Source organism: Phyllostomus hastatus, unplaced genomic scaffold (genome assembly GCF_019186645.2).
Source record: "Phyllostomus hastatus isolate PE091 unplaced genomic scaffold, TTU_PhHast_1.1 phas_contig_348, whole genome shotgun sequence".
Lineage (NCBI taxonomy): Eukaryota > Metazoa > Chordata > Mammalia > Chiroptera > Phyllostomidae > Phyllostomus > Phyllostomus hastatus.
Genome location: NW_025333860.1, coordinates 341,148 through 362,834, shown reverse-complemented (window position 1 = coordinate 362,834; position 21,687 = coordinate 341,148). Strand labels below are relative to the sequence as shown.

The following is a 21,687-nucleotide window of genomic DNA, read 5'->3' as shown; positions in this document are numbered from 1 at the left end:
TCAATATTTAGTGGGATAAAGGCAAAGACTTTTCCAGCATAATAATGCTCAGTTTATGCTGCAAAAAACATTTAATATTGGCAAGTGAAGAGACGGTTTGTCTTGAGCTATTTCACCTGGGGAAATTTGAGACTGACCCTCAAAAATCCCAATCATCTTGCTTTCTTCTGTAAAACACCAGGACCCTGGGGAGGGAAGAAAGGAGAGGGAGTCTAGAGGGAGAGCCGAGACCCCATCCCAGGAGGATTCTGTATGAACTGAAAGGTGAGAAAAGAGGTGTTTTGCACCATTCATCCAACACTGTGTGTGCTAGCCGTCAATGGGATTATTTTCTAGTTGGCCGTGAACTGCACCTGCAGTTGTGGGTTTACAGGGGATATGTCAGGGTAGAGAGAGGTATTTTTATAGATGTCATCACTCCTTGCACTATGATAGCAGACTGCATTTTTTAGCTCACATATTTTTGTGTCTATCCCAATGAGAAAGTTAAATTTAGCACATTTCTGCTAGCCACTGAACCGTGAACCACCTCCCTGGTCTTGGGTTAGTCAAGACTTTTTTGTCTGTTGTGGAACCTCTCCTTGTACATTGCCAATCCTCTGAGGAATGTGAGTTTATAATGTAAACTGTTAGCATAAATCCTTAGAACACATCAGGAAATGTGCTGATTGGGTGGCATGTTCATAGTGATTTCTTAGTCCCAGCCCTGGGAATGTCAGGAACACCCTGTTCAGCTGGTGTGTGTGTGTGTCAGCGTGCATGCATGTGTGTATGCCTTGTAGTGTAAACAGGGCACTCTGGGTGACCTTCAAACTCTTGCACTTGTGTTGGCATTTTTTTGGGAAATCAGAATGGTGGGTAGCCTCCCACAGTGGTTCTGGGGCAAGGAGATGAACTCTCAGAGCCATGGGCCCTACTTCCCCATGCCAGGGCCTTCTGGGTCAAGTGTCAGAGGCACAGGGTCCCTTAGACCAGTGCCTATGAATGGGAGCATCAGGATCTCGTAGGGAATGTGTTTAAATGCAGATGTCATTGTTAGACTCCACCCAGATTTAATGAATCAAACTCTGGGGGATACAGTCTCAGAATCTGTATTTATGTTTTTTAACCTTGTCCAAGGACATTTTTTTTCATTGCTTTGAAAGAGAAAGAGAAAGAGGGAAAGAGTAAGGAAGAGAGAGAAACATAGATGGGAGAGAGAAGCATTGATTGGTTGCCTCCCATGCATGACCAGACTGGGGATCTAACCCTCAACCTTTCAGTCTATGGGATGACACTCCAATCAACTGAGCCATACCAGCCAGGGCCAGCAATCTGTGTTTTAAAAAAACACTCAGGTTGTTCTCCAAGAATGTGGTAGCATCATTTAGTGTTGACAAGTTCTTTTGACTTCATCTCCTAAACATTTCTTGCATATTTCACCTCTGTGTGTCCACTAGCCACTGGTCAAGTCCAAGCTACCAGCATCTCTGGCCTGGGCCACTGCAGTAGCTTCAAAGTTCTCCTGCAGGGACTCACCCCCTCCAATCTGTACTCTTCAGAGAAACCAGAGTGGTCACTGCAAGTCTCAGATTGTCACATTCCCCACTCCACCATGACACTCAGTTAATTTTTTTCATTACTTTTAGGATGAACACAACGTCCTTTTCATGGCCAGAGGGCTTGCATGGTGGGCCCCCCACCCCCGTCCCAGCCTCATCTCACAGCCTTGTCCCTGCTAACAGGCCTTTGCACTTCGAAGTTCTCTCCTTCCCCCTCCCTTTGCATGTCCTTCAGGCTCAGCTGCCATCACTTCTGAGGGGAGGCCATCCCAACATTTCAGGGGTGTCCCTTTCCAGCCCTTTATTATATTGATTTACACAATAATTTTATGACATGTGCCTCTCCATGTAGAATGTACTTTTCCAGGAAGGTGGATATCACTTTTCTTCACTATTGTAGCCTTAGTGCTTGGCATGCAGTAAGCTCTAAATACGGGGTGGGGCAAAAGTAGGCTTACAGTTGTTCAGATGGAAAATAACACAATAATTAACAAATAACAATACAGGAATAAACTCTGTTCCACGCACTCACAACTGTAAACCCACTTTTGCCCCACCCTGTACCTGCCCTCTCCTCCAAGTGGCTGCGTTGGCATTCAGGCAACCTGTAGTCCCAGAGAAGACAAAGTCTCAGGGTGGGTCAGAGCTTACAGTTGTACCCGGAGTTCCATTCGCACATTCGGTCTTTCAGTCACCATGACATCATCTGTAGGGTTATGTGCGGCTTCGAGCTGTGGAGTTCTGGGACTAGCTGCAGTCAGCTAGCAGACAGTGGGCACCGTTGGCAATGACTTGAACACTTGGCATGTCTCACTTATCTTGGCTTAGTGAAAACAAACATTTACTGAACATGAACTAGGTGCCAAACATGCCCCTATTACTAAGTAGCTTATGATCTAGGGAAGAAAGACGGACATGAAATAAGTAACTACATGTTTATGGGAGGGCCAAAGTCCAGCTCGGGGAGGGGAGTCAGAGACCAGCTTACCTGCACAAGGGAAGTTAGAAAAACAGGCTGTATGCAGGAGGGCACAGTCCAGGTGTAGGCCCATGTGGAGCGAACTTCAGAACATGGCTATTTACTGGGCAGCAGGGAGCACCCAGTTCTGCCTAATTCTCCTGAGTCAGGCTTTGGTCCATCCACTCCCCACCTCTGAGGGGGCCGGCTGAGAGTGCCCCTGCCAACCTGGTCTAGAGGGCGAATGCTGTGCTGAATGGGAGGGAAAGGTGTGTAAGCGGGTACCCCTCAGGGCCCCCTTCCCTGACTCTGCATCACATGGGCTGTTGTGAATGTGGCACCACCCCCAGCACTCCTGAAGGAGCAATATTAAACATCATCACCACCAGCAGTTTTTACTAATTTCTTTATTAATGTAGAAAAGGAGCCTGAGGCAGCTGGACCAGCAGTACAAAGCTCGATGAGTTAATACTATTCTGGTGAAGGGTTGGCTTTACAAAAGTGAAGGAGCAGGCAGGAGCTGCCCTGGTTCTGAGGCCAGGCCCAGCCTACTGCCCAGAACCTCGCAGGAGCACCCGGAACCAGTCTCTGGGAGAGAGTGACAGGTAGGTTGAACGGGATGAACTGGAGACCATGGGGGACAGATGGCAGGGATGGAGGGCCAGGCAGTGAGAACCATCTGTGGCTGATGAGGACAGGAAACTGCTGGCACGAGGCTCTCCACGGGACCACGGGCAGGGGCTTCAGGTGGCCTCAGCTCTGGGGATGGGAAGAAAAATCTTGCCCGAGCATGGGAATCCAGACAGGGCCCTATGTTGAAGGGCCTTCCTTTCTTTCTCCACCAGTGGCCACCTCTGCTCTGTACTACAGGTGGGGCTTCAGGGCCCAAGGCACAGAGGGAGGCACAGAAGCCTCCCAGTTGGAAGAGGGGGCAGGGAAGGAAGCACTTGAGTGTTCCCGGCTTAGGCAGCCGGGGCTGAGATACAGGGCAGGACAGCAGTACCCACGTGCAATGTGGCTTGAACATGGGGCAGAGATGGGCATGCCCTCCACCAGTTACCCCACAGCAGTGGAGCCTGCCTGTAACCTTCGCAAATGGAGTCTGCAATGAGCACAGGGCAGAGCAGACCTGGGTTTCGGCCTGAGCTTTCCTGGAACAGAGTGCTACTACCATGGGCCAGCCATGTCCTGCCTCAGCCAGTTCCTCATCCATTAATGAGGGCTTTGGCCGTGACCTCTCAGGTCACAGGGGGACTCTGAAGAACAAGGGAGCTCCAGGACCTGTTCTTCGTAAAAAGTGGGGACTGGCCCCAGCCAGACTCTGGATGCTGGCATGGGATGGGCGCTAAATGATGATGGAGGAGGAAGATGCTCTTGCATGGAACCTACCCCCAGAAACATCCCAGAGCTGGGAAAGACTATGGGAGCCTCTGCTTTGTCCAGGGGAAGAGAGGCCACTCTGCCTTCGGTGGGGGCCCTTCATAACCACTACCTTCGCAACACTTGGCATGGAGAAGACAGGGTGGCACTAAGTGACCCTTCGTGTTCTTCCCTGGGGTGGGGAGCTCAAGGCCTCTTGGTGGCTTCTGCCTCCAGCCCTTCACTGGGGGTCAGGAGTGCTCTTCACTGTGTTCCTGCCTTGGGAATGGCCCAAGACTCTACCTGGCTGGCACGTTAGTTGGTGAGGAAAGGACAGGGATGAGTAAGCAGACAGGGAGGTGAGAGCGACTCTCTGGCTTTCTCCGCTTCCTCTGATGAGAGCAGCTCAGTCAACTGAGTCGCAGATCTCTTCCACCACAGCATTGAAGATGTGCGGCTGGTCTGCGTAGACGTGGTGCGAGGCACCCTCGATCTCCTGTGGAAAAAGGAACCCGCCAGGGGTGGGAGAGCCATTTACTCCAGGCACTGGAAAGCTGTTAAACCTCTTCTTTTCCTTTAGATCTGCTTGCCTATCACCCATGAGCACTTACTGGAAACTTACTCACTTTTCTCCCCGGGTCTTGGGGAGAAAGATTTTCTCCTTTCCTGTGGGAGCCAATGATTCTCAATAGCCCATTCTCCTCCCGCGGCCATTCACTGTACCTTGCCTTCCATGCTAGTCCCACCACCGATCTGCTCATTTTATCCACAGGCCCATAAACCAGGGCCCATTTGGCAGCCAGCCTAATTAAGCACACTCGTTAGCAAATAAACGTTGAGGCGTTTAAAAAGGGAAGGTAGGAGTGTGATGGGAAGGCTTCATGTCAGTCTCTACTATTTTCTCTACTGTTCACAGTTCTGGTTTTGAGTGGGAATTCCTGGGGGCTCAAGTGGCATCATGATGTTGGTGCTGGGCTACTGGACAAGAACATACTTTTTAGCTGAACTGGGCTACACAGAAGTGAGAGGCCCCGATTATGAAATGATAGAGTCCTGGCTGAGGTGGCTCAGTGGATTGAGTGCCAGCTTTTAAACCAAAAGGTGCTGGTTCAATTCCTGGTCAGGGCCCACGCCTGAGTTTCAGGCTTGGTTCCCAGTTGGAGGTGTGTGGGAGGCAGCCGAGTGATTGTCTCGTCTTGTCTATAGCCATACCACCCTGAATGTGCCCGATCTCGTCTGAAGTGACAGAGAACCAACCTTTTCAAGTCCACCGCCCCGTCTCAGCCTGTTCATCCCTCTTTTCCCCGCTGACTCTCCCGTCACCCTTCTCTACCCAGAGTGCGCATCCACGCTGAGAGACAACGGGCATGTGCTGGCATCAACGCACAGCTTTTCTACCTCAATACTGCTCCTCGGGTGGCCAACGTACCATGTCTCGGACATAGGAATCTGGCCGCTGCAGTTTCACCTTTTTTCCCGTGCTCGTGTCTATCCAGGTGTTGGCCCCATAGATCATGGTGATGGGCACATCTTTTCGAATCAAGTGAATTCGCTCCAACATGGGGCGCCGGGCCCAGCCAAAGGACTCCATCATAGATTTGAAGGCTGTCTCACCGCTAAGAAGCAAAACGGGATAGGGAATTAGTAGAATAAACTGTATAGCATAAAATGTCAACTTGGTCTCTTCAGAGGCTGGGGCGGTATCTTCATCATATTGGTCTTCCTCTCAAACTCCTTCAATAAAATCTCATTATTCCTTTAATGGTTTGAGACTCATTAAATACTGGTAAGATTAGGAGATGGGGCTGAATCTTAGAGGCCTTCTAACACAAGCTGAGTTGGAGGGACACACTTGTGAAAACCCCCAAGGCACTGAGTGTTGTCCAAGAATGTAATGGGTTAATATTTCTCCAACAATATTTACATGCCACACCCTGAGCTGAGTGAGGGGACATGAACAAGGCCGGTGAGTACCTGCGGATCTGGTTCACATTTCAGCTCACATGTTAGGCATTAAATAATGAATGATATGATTAATTAACTTTACACTTCCCAAGAAGTATGGGAGGGCGACGGAGTGCTGTAAGGCCACAGACTAGAGGGTTAGCCTGTTGGGGGTGGAGGGAGAGTGAGTCCACCTGAGGTGGAGCCCGAGGAGTGAATACTACAGCAGTACAGAGAGTTTCCTGAGAATAAAACATCTGTCTTAGGAAGACCTGGGGGAGCAGCAGTTGGAGCTGTGTGAGAAGCAACGACTGCCAGTGGAATCTACTCTGCTCCCTGGTCACTTCCTTAGGTAGAGCTAATAGAGGCTGTATCGTGAGGGGCCTGTACGGCTGGTACGGAAGTGGCTTTCTGGGCTGGTCTGTAGTTTTTCGGGGAGCAGAGGAGATTCAGGAGACTGCCTTCTACCAGAGTCAGCCAGTCTCCTTTGCATCCCTGGGATTAAGCAGAACCTGAGTTCTGCACAAGTCACCGGAATCAGTTCTTCCTTAAGACATTTCAGCGTAGTGGAAAAATCATGGACTCTGAAGTCAGGGAGACGAGAGTTCAAGTCCTGGCTATACTCTCTTAGCAAGTCGTGTAACCAGAACACACCTTAACTTTCTCATCTACAAATTATAGAGGAATTATACCTACTCTATCAGGTCATTGTGAGGAAAATAAAAATATGCATAAAGCCCCTAAGTTTAGGTGAAATAGAGTAGGTATGCTCCCCGCACCCCTCCTCCCCCCAGATTTTTCCTTGGCTAAATTTCATGTTTTCCAAGGGAATGGTAAGAGTCAGCTTGTTGGGGTTGCAACTCAGACACCCCCAGAGGGTTATAAAATAAGTGACGGTATTTACAGGAGGTGACTAGTTATCAATGACATCATCTCTGCTTCCTTCAGGACACAAATGAGTCCCTTTATTATATATTCTGTGGCTTAGATTGGGAGGCTATTCACTGTCCAGAACTAGGACCAAGGCTGAGGAACACTCCGAGGAAAGGGCTAGGGTTGTGCGTGAGGGGCCTCAAGTGGGTATGAGACTGGCACTGAGCCCAGCGGAGGCTGAAAGAGGGGCAGAGCGCAGAAAGCAGAGGGCTACCTGATTTGACTGCTGAGCTGAGTTTCTGTACTGCTGCCTAAGTGGGACCCTTCATTTAGCTGAGCTCATGCGGAATGTTGGATGGGCCGTTCCCACGCTTCCTGAGGGCTGTCTGGGTTTGAGTCTAATGCTCAGACAGTACCGCTGGAATGAAAAACCCCCCTTTCTTCACAGCCTTGGCTCATAACAGTGCCCTGGACAGGCCTGGAATGAGGTGGGGCAGTGCTGCTGCTCCCAGTGACCTTGGCTCCCGAGAAGCCTCCCAGCAGCTCAGGGTGAGGCCAGCACAGAGGAGGTGCCACCAAAGCAGCCTCCTGTTATCAACCTCTTGCACAGCATGGCCTGAGGGGAAGATTACCTCCCTGACTACACCCTGCCTGTCAGGGGCCAAGAATGCAGAGGAACAGGCTTGTGGGGCCTGCTGTGTGAGCAGTTGTAGACATGAAGCTCCCGAGACTTTGGGGACACCCGGAAATCTCCAAAAGATTTCGAAAGAATTCCTGTCCCAACAATACTGCACATAATTAAATTTTAAAATGCATGTTTTCTCAACCAGCAATTCTATTTGTAGGCATGTACTCTGTAGATGTAGTCACGTGTGTGCAGAGGAAGGTAGGCGAGGAGGTTCTCTGACGCTGTCACGTGGTATCTCAGACTGGCAATAACAAGGAAATCTGGGAACCACAGGTCTGGGACAGCAAAAGCCTTCTTTTTTCCTTTTTGCCTTTATAAAAATACCACATTTGTACCATTTTTTTCACTAAAAAATAGAAAAAAAAAAAAGAAGAAAAAGATCTTTTCAAATGTTTTCCAGACTCCTGCCCGTCAGGAAAACTGACTGTCTCCACAGCAGAATAAGGGTCACCTCTAGAGATGGTGGTAGCTTTAATTAATCGGTTGTGTTCTCCGTCCCTTTGTGCTTCTCCCTGGGGAAGTCTGTGGGGATGATCACGCCTGCTAATGCCTCTGTTTCCCTAGCTGAAGGGAAGTTTTGTGGAAGAGGAAGTACAGCACAGAAGATCCCAGGACAGTTCTGCAGTTGCCCAGCTGCTGGCATTTTATCTCCAAACCCGCCTACCAGGAGCTGGCCCCGGGAGCTGCCCTCACCTGGGATTCTGTGCATTGCAGTGGTAGATATACTCTGATATAGTATCATCTTCAAAGAAGTCTGCAAACTTGCGCTTGAAGTCTGGTCGGAATCGCTGCACCAGGCCAGGCCCTGGGTGGGGAGAGAACATGGGGTGGCCAGTTTGGGTGGTGGGGGCAAGGCTCCTGCCTGCACATGTTTTAACAACTTTCACCAAACGTTTATTTCTGCTACTCCTAAGACCCTTATGGCTTTTTCACCTTGAGGTAGTGAATGAAACTAGAACACCTCCCAAGAGCCTGCTCATGTTCAGGCCTGTAACATAATATGAGCGAGAAGCAAACTTAACCCTGGTACCTGAGACTCAGGGCACAGTTTTAGAGCAATCTGTTCTCTTCACCTTCTTTATATAGTTCATAAACAACAGGCAGCAGGGCACCCAAAACAGACTATAAAAGTTGGGCCTCCTGGTCAACTTCTGACTTTTGTCTCTTCTGGTCTCTCTGCAGGTGAGAAGGGCAGGGTCAGAGGGAGGCACACCCAGGATGCCCTGGGGCCTGGCCCTCTGCCATGGCAGCCAGCCAGCTGTCACAGCCACAGCAGCTCTGCTGCCCATGCAGGAACCTGGCCAGGTGCGAGTCCAAAAGTGGGGAGAGTGGGGGGAGCTGGGCTTCTCCTAAACTCCTACCTTCTCCTCAAATACTCATTTTTCTCTTTATCCACAGTCATTCTGTTGTTCATGAAGGGCCTAGAGAGACAACTCTTTCTTAGCCATTAGCAATTAACTCACAATAACTGGCTATTGGACATTACTATGTACACATAAGCCATTAGTGGAAGACAGAGGGTCAACCAACCTTTTCCAAAAAGGACATCTGCCTTTCACTTCATCGGAGTAAAAAGCTTGGCAGAAAGTTAGGGTGCTGGCAGTCTGAGGTCAGAAGCTTGGGACCTGCTGTCTTCACTTACTCTGGCTGGTTCCCTCTGAACTCCTTCCCTCCCTCCAGCCACAGAATGTCTGACAGCTACTAAAGGGTGTCTGACGGGAGCAGGGCAGGGTTTCCAGGGGCTTGCCCAACACTGTGGGCTGTGCTGGAGGCTCTGGCTCTGACATTGCCGGGCTGCAGGTGCTGGGTGAGCTGCAGAGAAGGCAGCCAGTGGTGGTTACCACACAGGTTGCCGTAAACCCACATATGCAGCGTAAGAATTCAGCAGAGGAAGAGTCACCTCATGGCCCTTTTCTCTCTCTCTGTGGGGGAGTGGGGGCTAATCAAGGCACAGAGTAGTAGTTCTGCTCCATCTGCCTCTTGCATAGGAAATCTTCTTCCAGGTAGATGAAGGGAAAAAAAACCTTCTGAAACTTCAGACAAAGAGATCTGATCCAGATTAATAGCTTTAAATAACAATGCTAGGCCCACCCCCACTTTCCAAGAACAAGCAGGGATGATGGGAGCCCAGAAGCAGTGGGGCTTCTAGAACCGGCCAGCCTTGGTTTGAGGAGATGGTTTCTTTATCTGGAGGCTACTCACCCCAGGGCCCAGCTACTCGAAGAACAGCCAGTGGGTTGGAACGCCCTAGGACAGAGGCCACGGCCTTGACCCAGGTTGGGGGTGCACGGATCTCACTGGGGTCAGTTGGTCGGAGGGGAAAGCCCCATGGGTCCACCAGAATGAGGTGTTTAACTCTATGGGAGGACAAAGGAGAAGTTGTATTTGCTTGGAGTACCAGAGCCCTTAAATCACCCAGGAGGAAGAGAACTACTGGAAACCAATACTGGAAGGTTCCCAGCAGGGCAAGGAGTTAGGTCATGCCTGAGAGGGTGGCTCCTCCTTACCTTTCAGGGTACTTGATAGAGTAAGAAGTGGCCAGGAATCCTCCCAAACTGTGCCCCAGGAGGATCATACTGGGGATCCCCATGGTCTCCCGCCACGTCTCTATTGAGGTCACAAACTCATTCTCGGCCCCTTCTGGGTCCCTTGGGAATGCCGGCCTGGAGCTCCGCCCGAAGCCCAGCAGGTCGAAGGTGTGCACCGTGCGGCGGGCACTCAGGGGATCCATGTTGAGGATCCAGAGGCCCACGCCGCCCCCGAAGCCATGCACCATCACCAAAGGGGTACGGTCCCTGAGCTCGGGGCTCACAGTCACCGTCCATATCTTGTTCTGGTTTGGGAGAGACACGTATCTGGCCAGGAACTTGTTCTGGAGACCTGGGGAGAGGGGATTCAGGGCAGAGCAATGAGTCTGTTTTCTAACAGCACCATCATTTTGCTGGGACTACTGCTCTTCAGCCCTGTCCCTCCATTCCCAAACCCTTCCTGACCTCCCTTCACTCCTTCCTTTCGTACCCTCTCACCACATACCCTAGGAGTTCAACTCTAAGTACAATTTGCAGGCCATCTAGTCTGTAAGTAATGAGTGCCCATCTTACTCCTCGAGGCTGTTTGCCTGGCTCCCTTTGGGCCCAGGGTTGCGGTGACTCTACTGACCTCACAGAGTTCCTGCATCCATTGCTCTAGGACCTGTGTGTGCTTGGAGCTTGACAGATGGACAGAAGTGTCCTCACTGAGGGTAACTGGGAGGGCAGCTTCTAACTGGAGTGGAGCCAGGTGGAGGGGGTGATGGGTGTGAACTGAGCCATGGGCTTATTCCTCTTAGAGACAGACCAAGGTGGGCAGTGCTTGCTCTGCCGACACAAAGGCACCCCCTCCACCTGACAGCTGCCTGGGGGAAGTCACCTGGATCCTGGGCAAGAGCTTGAAAGCTGTGGCTGTTCTTCAGTTGCACTTACTCAGGCCCATAAGGGAAAGGGTAGCCATGGCTGGGCAAGTAGTACAGGGCAGGTAAGATCATATGGGAAGGACGGGAGACGTGGCCCAAGAACCTTGTTTGAGCCAGTGGCTGGGAAGGGTCCTGGGGTGCCTGCCCCGATATAACACTGCCCATGACAGCTAGCCTGTGGGAACCCCAAACTCCTGCCTCACACCAGAGAGGTGGAGGGGCAACAGTAACATTAGAGAATATAGGACTGCTTGCTAGTCCTTGGGTAGGAAGGTGGTAAATCTAAGAAGTGCTTGTGTGTTTGGAATAACAGACAGGAGAGAGGAATGAGAGAGGAATAGGAGGAAAAGGAGGGAAGGAGAGAATGTGTGTATTTGTGTGCATTGTGAGCTAATGGTAGGCATAGGGTTGGAGGTGAGGTTGCAGGATGTGGCAGGAGCTAGCGTGATGGACAGGGAGGGAGGTGCTGAGGAACCATTATCATAGATTATGGTGTCCTCTCAACAAATTGCTTCCCCTGGACCACTGACAACCGTTCCTCCCACTCCCAAGCATTTTTAATCAGGAGTCAGTGGGCCCTGTGTACCAGGCTCTGAGAAGATCCTCTATCCTCCTTAGGCCCCTAAGGAAGGTGGCACAAACTGTCCCTTCTACTTACACTGGAGAATCCTGGCTTCCACATTCTTCAACTGAGACATTGAAGTGGGGCGCCAAGCTGGCAGCCAGCTACTCAGCCAACCTTGAGGCCTGGGACAAGGAGACACAGAGATGCTCATTGGCAACATTGGAAAGGAAACATGGATGCCCTCAGCTTCGCTGACAGTTGCAAAAGAGTTATCAGGGTGCAGAGTGTTTCCCAGGCTCAGGAGACCTCCCACTGTGGCAGTGGGCAATTCCCTCACTGCCTGATAGACTGTATCTTCTCTGGTAAATGGCCAGTAACAACATGCCCTTTGTTTCAAAGACACTCAGAATACCATGTGCACAGCACATTAGAGTTTACAAAGAGCTTTCACATTTATCTCATTTGAGCTGTACAATCCCCTTTGTCTCTGGTTTTCATAATGTTCCAGGAGATTATAGGGGGAGAAGGCCAACTTTTAACTAATGTTTCAATGATCTTTCGCTATCCTCAGGACTGAATGTTCTCTGGAGTGGGACAAATTCCCATGCCACCTGCCCTCCTGGCAGGGCACTGCAGTTTGTATGTGACTTCTTCCAAGCCCCTGGAAGCACAGAGCACTGTCAGTGCCCCGTTAGGCTCTCAGGCAATCCTTGAGCAATGAGATGGGATAGGCAGGGAGCAGGAGGTGGGAGACCTAGTTCAAGTCCTGCTGGGAATCACTGACTGGACACAGGTTGCTTTTGGCCTTGTTTTCCAAATTATAAGATGAGTAGGAACTTCATATATTTCTTGCATCCTATGGCAGGCAATACAATAGGGAAGACAATGTATTCTGCTCTCTCCTTCATATCTATAGGACTTGAAGTCATTGCAGAGTAGAAGTTGAAAGCACCAGTTTCACAGTAATAATAAAAACAACAAAAACAATAATAATAAAAACAGCCTTGCACCTGAGTTACAGTATTGTCATTTACAAACAGAATGGCTTTGGCCTGATAAACAACCTATTTTTGAGCATTTAGATATACATGGGAACTTGTAAAGTGCCTGGGACAAATTAAATACTCAATGAATGTGTTTCTATTATTCCTTTTCCATCCCATGTATTTTCCTTTTCTTGAACTGCCTGTGTAAAGAAGATTATAGGATGGACACCACCAGCTACAGCAAGGGCCTGTGAACATCGGTGTAGTCACATGGGGCATTCTGTGGGAGAATGAGAAGAGTCATTGCCCTCCCCCTGCCCTGCTTAGCACACACTGGGCATCATTTGAAGCACAGAGCTTTGAATTAGGATGGTTCCTTAGAAATCATCTAACTCAGCCTTTTTATTCTACAGATGACCAAACTAATGCCCAAAGAGATCATACAGCTAGTTAGAAAAAGCAGAACTAGAGAACCCAGACTGCACATCCAGGTTTCTCTGTACCACTTCCCTGTCAGTTCCAGTCTCAGCTTTTCAAGGCCATCCATGAATACTTACAGTAGAGAACACAATTTTCACACTGGTCTGTTTTCTGAAAGGTGTGATCTAAAGCCAGAAGGCCAGAGTTCTATTGCCACTTACCAGCAATGTGACTTTGGCCTTTCTGTGTCAAAGTTTCCTCACTTTTAAAAGAGAGGTAATAATCATATAGACCTCATAGAGTTGTCATAAAGGTGAAATGAGTTAATGCACCTAAAACACATAGAATACTGTCTAACGCAAGATAAACTCCCAATAAATGTTTTGCTCATAGCAATTCTCAATGATTGAGTTTGAAAGAAATACTGAGGCTGCAGTTGAGAGTGGTACATCAATGACATTATAGCCAGATGACAGTTGTCAGTCTCATCAATGAAATCCTATGGAGACTCAGAACCCTCTTCAATTCTCTACTGAAATTCCTTGTAAGCTTGAAGCATGCGCACCAAGACCACACAATTTTGCCAGTCTTAAGAGACAAACTTTCTTTTCACATTGTAGGAGACTGTTACAGGTCAGACCAAGGCATCTGGATCCCACATTATAGCACTCAGGAGAAATACTGTTCAATGGAATAGCACTATGGACTGCTCAGCAGATATTGAGGGAGCTTTACTCTGCTTCTCTTCTTCACCAAAAATGTTATAGGTACAGCACTGGAAATAGAGCCAGGCACACTGTTAGCTGCCCAGTACAATTGAGGAGGTGAGGAATGGGGATAGGAGGATTCAGGCAAAGAACAGAGAAGCCACTTAGTCATGAACTTAGCCTGGCCAGCATGGTCTCGTCCCTCTAAATGGGGGTAAGGCAGAAGGGATTCTGTGCTGGGTCAAAAGCCTGTTCTGGACCTCTGTGATCTTGGGCAAGTCTCCTAACTTCTATAGGCACTGGCTCCTTCATTTGTAAAAAAGATGCAGGTAGTTTACCTGCATCTCAACCAGTTCCAGTATTGTTTCCCTAAGTCACTGTAGCTGTTGTATATTTTGTCTTGGGAAAGTCATCTTAGAAAGTAACATTCTGCTGAGTCTCTTCAAGCACAGGAGGCTATTATTGTCATAATGTTAATTCGTTTTGCAAACTGCCAGTTCTGCTGCTCTGAAAAGGGGGAACATGAGACCCACGAAATTCCCCGTTCTGGTGAAACCAAGGCTTGGCTGGGAGCTGAGTCATTCTTCTGGAAGCAACTTTTCCTGGCTCTTGCCAGACAGCAAAGGGCTAGTCACACCATCTACAGGTGGCACCCCAAACATGATTCTCTTGAGACAGTAGTAACAAACCCCCTAAGCTCTAATTTTGAGGTCACATCATAAAATATATTGTTATGAAGATTAAAAACATTATCAACTAGGATCACAAGCTGTGAAGTGTCTCGGTGGGTGAGAGCTTAAGAAAGCTTTCAAGTCCCTTCATTATTCCAATTAGACGAATTCCAGTGCGGTGGAGGCCTCTTTCCTCCTTCTGTGTCCTCTCCATGCCCAGCGAAACGAGGCTCTTCCCACCCCCGACTTGGAGCCCAGGGCGAATCCAGACCTGCAGACCTGGCCACTACCCCCGCAACCGCGTCCCACGAGCGTGCTTTGGGGTTCTTAGACATTCCCACTGAATCTCATCCCGGGTAGAGCAGACCCAGAAGCGAACACGAAGACTAACGTGTAAAGTTCAAATCCCTAAGCTGCAGGCAAACTTATCTTCCACCTCTGCCCGCCCCCCGACCCCGCTCTGCCACCGCCCCTTCTGGGCAAAAGCAAAGCGAGCAAACAGCCCCCAGCCCTCCCCTAAGGCCGACCTGAAACAGGAAAGGCAGGAAGGTGTCTAAAAGTGTTCCTCGGCCACAGACAGTCCCAGGATCACGGCCCAGAGAGAGACAGAGAAAGAGAAAGAGACAGGATTCACTCACTGCTGCTCCAGATCATCAGCCATAGTAAACAAGCCCTGCCGGGTCGAGCCGAGCCAGCCCATCCCTCCGCCTGACGCCCGCACCAGCTGACCCAGAGGGGAGTCGGATAACAAGGTGGGGCGTGGCCAGCGCGCGGCGCCGCGGAGGCGGGGCTGCCGAAGGCAGACTCTGCCAATAGCCTCGCGGGTGGGCGGGGCGGGATCCAGTGGCGGGCGGAGTGGTCCAGCGGTCTGGCAGATAGTACGGTAACTCTGTTCACACACTCCGGAGACGGTGAGGGGAATGAGGGGCCTGAAACAACTGAGTCCTTCACGGGGGCTCTAGAACCCCCACCCCCATTCTCCCATAATTAAAAAGGTTCCAGAACCTCCTGCAGGCTCTTACACACTTTGGGGGCTTCCCTATTATATAGTTGCGTCCCCTCTGAAGTCCTCCCCTCCTGTTCTTTTTGAACCGATGCTTATGATGTATGTGGAGACCATATCGCCGGTCAAATGCTCCTGCAAAGGGCTGGAGGTCCTTTACCCTAAGTAGATTGCCAGATTTCGTAAATAAAAAACAGGACTAGTTAAAGCTGAATTTCAGAAAGACAACAAATGCTTTTATAGAGTGAGTATGCCCCGTGTAATATTTGGGACATAGCTGGGCATCCTGTATCTTATCTGGCAACCCTATACATAAGCGACATATGTCAAGATGTAATTCCTTTGCTCTGGAGATTTCCCAACCTAGTTTCCAGGAAGATGTGGCTCAACCAGGTCTCCCACAGTTGGGAAGATACCTGCCTCCCCTCCCCGCCCCTCAGGAGTGGGAGTTGAAGAACTAATCTATAACCTATAAAGCTGGGTCTGCTTTAGGTAGCTGGGGTGGGGTGTGGGGGCTTGGGTGATGGGGTGGCTGGCTTAGCTCAGATTCCGAGTGCACTTCAGGCTTGCTGCGCAGAGCCGCCAAGTCTTGAGGCTGGCTCCAGACCTTACCCGAACTGGTCAACAGGGCCTGACGTCCCTGGAGCTGTCTGATTTCAGGTCATCCCTTGGTTAGGGTGGAACTAGACTTGGGGGTGGTGGAGGGTGGGTGGGACAATGCTAGTCCAGAAGGGTTTGTCAAGGTGTTTTTCTTTAGCTATCCTACAGGGGCTCAGGAGATTGAGATTTCTTCCTTCTTGTAACAGTGTTAAAATGATCTGATTACCATTGTAAAGGCTTAGAGTTTAAGAGAATGGGCATTTATAGAGTTCAGAGGCCTAGGAATTTGCAATCCGTGGGGCAAAGTAGTACAAACAGCAGAGGACCTGTCACACTCAATCATCCCTTCAACAAAATGCAGTGGCCCTAAACTTCAGTGTGTATAAGGATCATTTGGAGGGCTTATTAAAAACTCAGGTTTCCTACCCTCTGAGATTCTAATTCAGTTGGCTGGGCTTGATGCTAAAAAGCTACATTTTTAGGAAGCATTTTAGACGCTGGAGTTCAATGAGACACACTGGTTGATTGCTAGAAGCATAGTTTCTGGGGTCCGAAGCCTGGGTTAAGGTCGGTCTTGGTTTTGCCACTTATCCACTGCATGCCCCCTTGGGTAAGTTATTTGCTGTCTCTTAATTTTCTATTTCTGTCTTGTGTCTTCTAAAGATTAACCAAGATAATTCACATAAACATTTAGTACATTTATCTATGCTAAAATGTTACTTGTTATTATTGTTATTATTATTATATACATACATATTCAAAGCCAAGAATTATGATAGGCACTAAGAACACCATTAACAAGAGGAAGAAAGTAACCTGCTCTAGTTGTAAATGTAGGCTTTCTATCTGCGGCCACTTCGGGCTGCTTGCCCCTTCACAGTGCTGGCATCTTTGCATTCAGAGTTCAGCTCAAACCTTCCCTCTTCGGAGGCCTTTCCTGACAACACGGTCTAAAAGACACCCCTAGTCTACCCTATCACATTATTTTCTTCACAACACTTATCACTCTCTGAAATTATCGCATGTATTTGTTTACTCATTTATCATTAGTTTCCCTCCACTTAGAGTCTAGGGTTCATGGGGTACCATGTTCTGTTCTCTGCTGTGCTGGCAGCACCTAGCACAGGATGTGGCACAGAGTAGACAATCAGTACTTATTGGATAAATAAATGGATGAAAACTCTAGCCAGGAGGCAGACATATAAACCATTACCTATAGAGCACTGTATTAATTGTTAAGGGCTATAGGTGCCATGTTCTAAATTGTAGCACATAGGAAATTTCAGGTTACATCATTTTGAGACACGGCAAAAAAACTACTTTTCTGAAAATCTGTAGAATGTGGAACTTTTTGAGGCAAGGATGACCTGGCTGGAACTTTCTAGACCTCATCTAAGGAGGCAGTGCAGAGGAGCCTTTGCATTTTGTTTCCATGTACCAAACCAGCTTTACAGTAGAGGTTGCTTGGGAGTAGGAAACTTGAACATGTGGCAAATGCCTTTTATAATCAAAGGTAACAGGCCTCTGAAGATGTCCTCAGAGCTGAGCCATCTCAGGACTGGGCTATAACACTCAGAAACATAGAGTAGAGGAGACTCTGAGTGCCTGCCCTGGGCAGGCCTCTTGGGAGAAAGGTAAGGTACTTTTTTCTCCTTATCTTTTAGACGAGATACACTATATGCAAGTATGAAAGAATGTACTTTCCTTCTACCTCCAACATGTGTGGTTTTATGTGTGATCAAAGTACTAATATTGTCTTTATGGATAAAAACAGATTTTGACAAACCCTCTTTCTTGTGCCTTTAAGTCACATTAAATTCTCCAGAAGTAGGTGGAGCTGATAACTTAATAGTTTGGGTTTCACAGGGATGGATCATTCTTTGCTGCCATTGACTGTTGAATGAACTATGAACAAGGTGTAACCAACCCTTGGATTAAACAGAGCTCTAAAATTGCCCTGTCTGATATGATAGCCACTAGCTACATGTAGCTACTTAAATTTAAATCAATACAAATTAAAGTTCCTTAGTCACACTAGCTACATTTCAAATGCTCAATATCCCCGAGTGTCTAGTAGCCACCATATCAGACAGCACAGAGACATTGTCACCACCACAGAAAATTCTATTGGACAACGTTGTCAAGCACTGATGACTTTAGCCAGATGTGTAGAGAATTCTGCCTGTGAAAAGGACAATATGGTAGACTCTGTCTTGGGTGGCAGGCAGAGAGCAAGACTGAGGGCTTCTCTTTATGTGACTCTCAAGAGCTAGAAGGGAAGGCAATTTGATAAAGGAGCCTGCAAAGTTGTTCCACTTCATTGGAAGCTGCAACAACAGCTTTGTTAGAATAAAAGAATATGGGTTTATCAAAGATATTCACTGCTTTACTGGGACTTAGATCAGAGGCTTGATATTATAGAAATTTAACTTTGTACTGTTTGCAACTTGGTTTTTCTAAAAAATTTCCTTCTGAAAATAATAACCTATTTAGTCTGTTCTATCGGAAAACAAGGAAAAATTTTTTTTCTGTACTCTAACCAACACTTCTGACACCAAATGTGTGGGTGTTTTTATACCAAGCATTTTTTCAATTCTTGGAGGATACCAACTGGGTGTCTTACAGTTTAACTCAGTTCTGACACTAACTGCCCTGAGTTAGTGCAGACTCCACAGGTTAAGGGCTCAGCCCTATAAGACTGTCCCCCACTCTGACTTGAGACACAACCGAAAGCCCAGGTTATCACTAGTGTTTCTGACAATCAACTCTAATTTGGAGGCCCCCACCACCATCTCCTCAGGTTCATAATTTCCTAAAGTGGTTCACAGAACCCAGGAAAAGATTACTTACTAGATTACCGGTTTATTACAAAAGAATAGGACTCAGGAGTAGCCATATGGAAGTGATGCCTAGGGCCAGGTTTGGAGGAAGGGGCACAGAGCTTCTGGGACTTCTCAGGGTGTGTAACCCTTTCAGCACGATGAACCCCTTGGTTAGTTTTTCTTTGCTTTTTTATTTTTTTGATGGAGGCTACATTATATTGGCATGACCGATTAAAAAATTGACTGTTGGTGACTGAACTCAATCTCCATCCCCTCTCCCCTATCTGGAGATAGTAGGGAGAGGGGTATTGGACTTAAAGTTCCAGTCCTCTAATCACATGACTGGTTCCCCTGGCAACCAGCCCCCACTGTTAGGGGCTTTCCACAAGTCAACTTTATTAACATAAACTCAAGTGTGGGTGTGTGGGGGAAGAATAAATATTTCTCGATTTTCCTAGCTTCTTCTGGAAGGTCTAATAATCAAATAGATATTAGACAGATTAACAAAGGGAAAAATAACCCAATCTAATTATATACATACACAGGGGAACCTCATATACATGAGAGAGCCAGAGACTCCTCATACATGAGAAGTTCAGAGACAGAAAGAAAAATGAGATATATATGTATGACATTTTGAATTAAGGATGAGACAAAGTGCCTTGGGGCTTCAGAGATGAGGAAGGTCATTCATTCTCAGGGGAATAAGAAGAACAGATGTGCCATGATTAGCACTTTGTCCTGCCCTATAGATAAGTCATAAAAAGTTATTTCTGGTTATGACCCTTATGATGGGCAAGGCCCTTAATATAACTTCTTTAAGGGAGAGGTAAAAGTTTCTTGTGAACCCTCAGGGTCTTGCTTGCCTTCAGCTCAAAATAATTCACATGCCCAAGTGGTACATCTTGAGGAGGCCTGCCCTGAACTCCTTAGGTTGAAAGGGGTGTATTGTGAATACAAAAGATGCTCCTTTCATCTTTGTTGCTCTGCAGCTGTCTCAGGAACTGAAGAAAAAACCCAAGTATTATAACAAAAGATTGCTCTTAGGAAAATTACATGGGATTTAGGAACTCTGTGCCAGGAGCCAGGGATGAAGACCAAATATATATTTCTTACGATATTGCAATATCATATAAGGAAAGGGGATTTTGGCTACACTGCAGCAAAAAAAAAAATAGTTTAAAAGGTGGAGCTGTTATATGCAATAGTAGAGACAAGCAAAAGGAGGGGTCTGAAGGAGAAGGTGAAAATACAAGGGGGAAAAAAATTGGAAAAGAGATGAGACTCTTCTTTCCCATGCAGAGATGTTGTTTAGAAAAGTCATTTTCTTTGGAGGATTTGAGTTTCTTTTGATAAAGAATGTCATTTTTTACTGTAGAGAGGCATACTATAAAGTCATGGCCTTTGCTTATAAGGGGACTCTCTTATTTCTTCATTTTCCCATTGTTTTATAATATTAGGTATTGAAGGGTAGCAGAACATGCCACCCCAAAACATGCCACTTTAGCATAAGAATTATTTTGAGATGAAGGCAATTGAGAAGAAGCAGGTTACAAAAGCTCTCTGCTCTCCTCCATTTGCCTAAAATTCAGCTGTAAATTTGCAAAGGTGTTCGGAAGGTACCAGAGGAATCCATCTAACAAACTTTACTAACCCTTACTTTTCATTAGTTCCCCTCATATATTTGTTCCCAGTTTGCTGTCCTAGAAAATTAAAGTCCTTTTTCTTTGTTTTGTCACTTCTCTAAAAACTCATTGATTTTTTTTTGTTAAGGTGTTACATGATCTCAAGTTCTAAACACCCTTTTGACTTACTCATAACAGTGATCTCGTCTATTTGTGCAATGCACGTTAATAAACTTCTTTTTGTTTTTCTCTTGTTAAATTGTCTTTTGTCAGTTTAGTTTACAGGGCCGATGAACCTAAGATGGGTAGAGATCCCACCAGGGATCGAACCCACAACCTGGGCATGTGCCCTGACCGGGAATCAAACTCATGACCTTTTGGTCTAGGGACAACACTTCAATCAACTGAACCATACTGGCCAGGGTTCCAGTGTCATCCTTTGTATGTCCAAAATATTGGGGCTATGTGGTTTGGCCAACCTTTACTTATTCAGAGAAATAGAAAAGGCAGAAATAGTTACCAGGATTAATAATAATAACAGCAAATCCTTACTGGACAATCACTGTTTTAAGTACTATGCTACAAGCTTAATGCTTAACATATCATTTAGTCATTACAACATTCCAGTGACCTAGGTATTGTCATTTCCAGCTTATAGAAAAGGAAAATGAGGCTGTCATACTAACCTGTCCTAGATTAGATCACTACTAAACAGCAGAATCAAGGCTCAAATCCAGGACCATCTGATTGTAGAGGATGTATTCTTATCCACTACTCTGGACATGAATTTTTACTACTATTCTGATTTAAACTATTGAAACTGTTTAAACTTCTGAAACATGAGTATTAGCAATTTCCTATTGATCTATCAAAAATGTTTCAATGATTATAGAATCACAAACTGAACACATAATAAGACATGTTCTTGCTGTTTTAAGTAGTCCAGAGAAGTTTTAGCTCATTTTATTGCTGTTTGACTTTGCAGGTCTCAGAAAAGAATGCATTCTGTAGGTGAATTTGATGTTTTTTGTATCTTCTACTTTCCCGTTTTGGGATTTCCTGTGGGGATGCTAATGATGATAGTTGCTGTGGATCAAAGGCTCACAAAACATAAGGGAGAAACTGCTGGAAGGAGCCTAGTTGACCGAATGGAATCTCCCCATAGGAATCTGCTCCTTGAATGATTAAAAAGTATCAGCCTAGCCTTTAAAGTGTGAGGCTAATACTGGTGAGGAAGCTATCCTCCTACTTGCTGATGAAGCAGGGAGAAAGCTTCAGCTTATCAGAGAAACTTCCGATTCTTGCCATATTATATTGAAATAGAAAGCGGCCTGGTTGTCCACTTGCCCCCCTCCCCTGCAACATCAGAGAATTTAAGCTGAACTTAAATTCATACAGCAGTGCAAAACCTCTGTGGGTGTAAATATAAATATATCTCTTCAAACAGACTGTATAGCTTTCTGAGGACATGAGT

At 47.1% G+C, this 21,687-nt stretch overlaps 1 protein-coding gene across 2 annotated transcripts; it reads right to left on the bottom strand.

Annotated features, from left to right (window-relative positions):
* Window positions 1-2,888: 2,888 nt before the first annotated feature.
* Window positions 2,889-14,895, bottom strand: ABHD4 (abhydrolase domain containing 4, N-acyl phospholipase B). 2 transcript variants are annotated; one of them, XM_045841271.1, is made up of 7 exons: window positions 14,802-14,895; window positions 11,473-11,561; window positions 9,871-10,243; window positions 9,566-9,720; window positions 8,057-8,168; window positions 5,288-5,474; window positions 2,889-4,354 (listed from the first exon to the last, which is right to left on the bottom strand). In XM_045841271.1, the coding sequence occupies exons 1-7, from the start codon at window positions 14,861-14,863 to the stop codon at window positions 4,265-4,267; spliced, it is 1,068 nt and encodes a 355-aa protein (XP_045697227.1). In that variant the 5' UTR covers window positions 14,864-14,895; the 3' UTR covers window positions 2,889-4,264. The 2 variants fall into 2 exon arrangements, with proteins under 2 accessions (XP_045697227.1, XP_045697228.1); XM_045841272.1 differs by having other exon boundaries at window positions 14,691-14,831.
* Window positions 14,896-21,687: the final 6,792 nt, after the last annotated feature.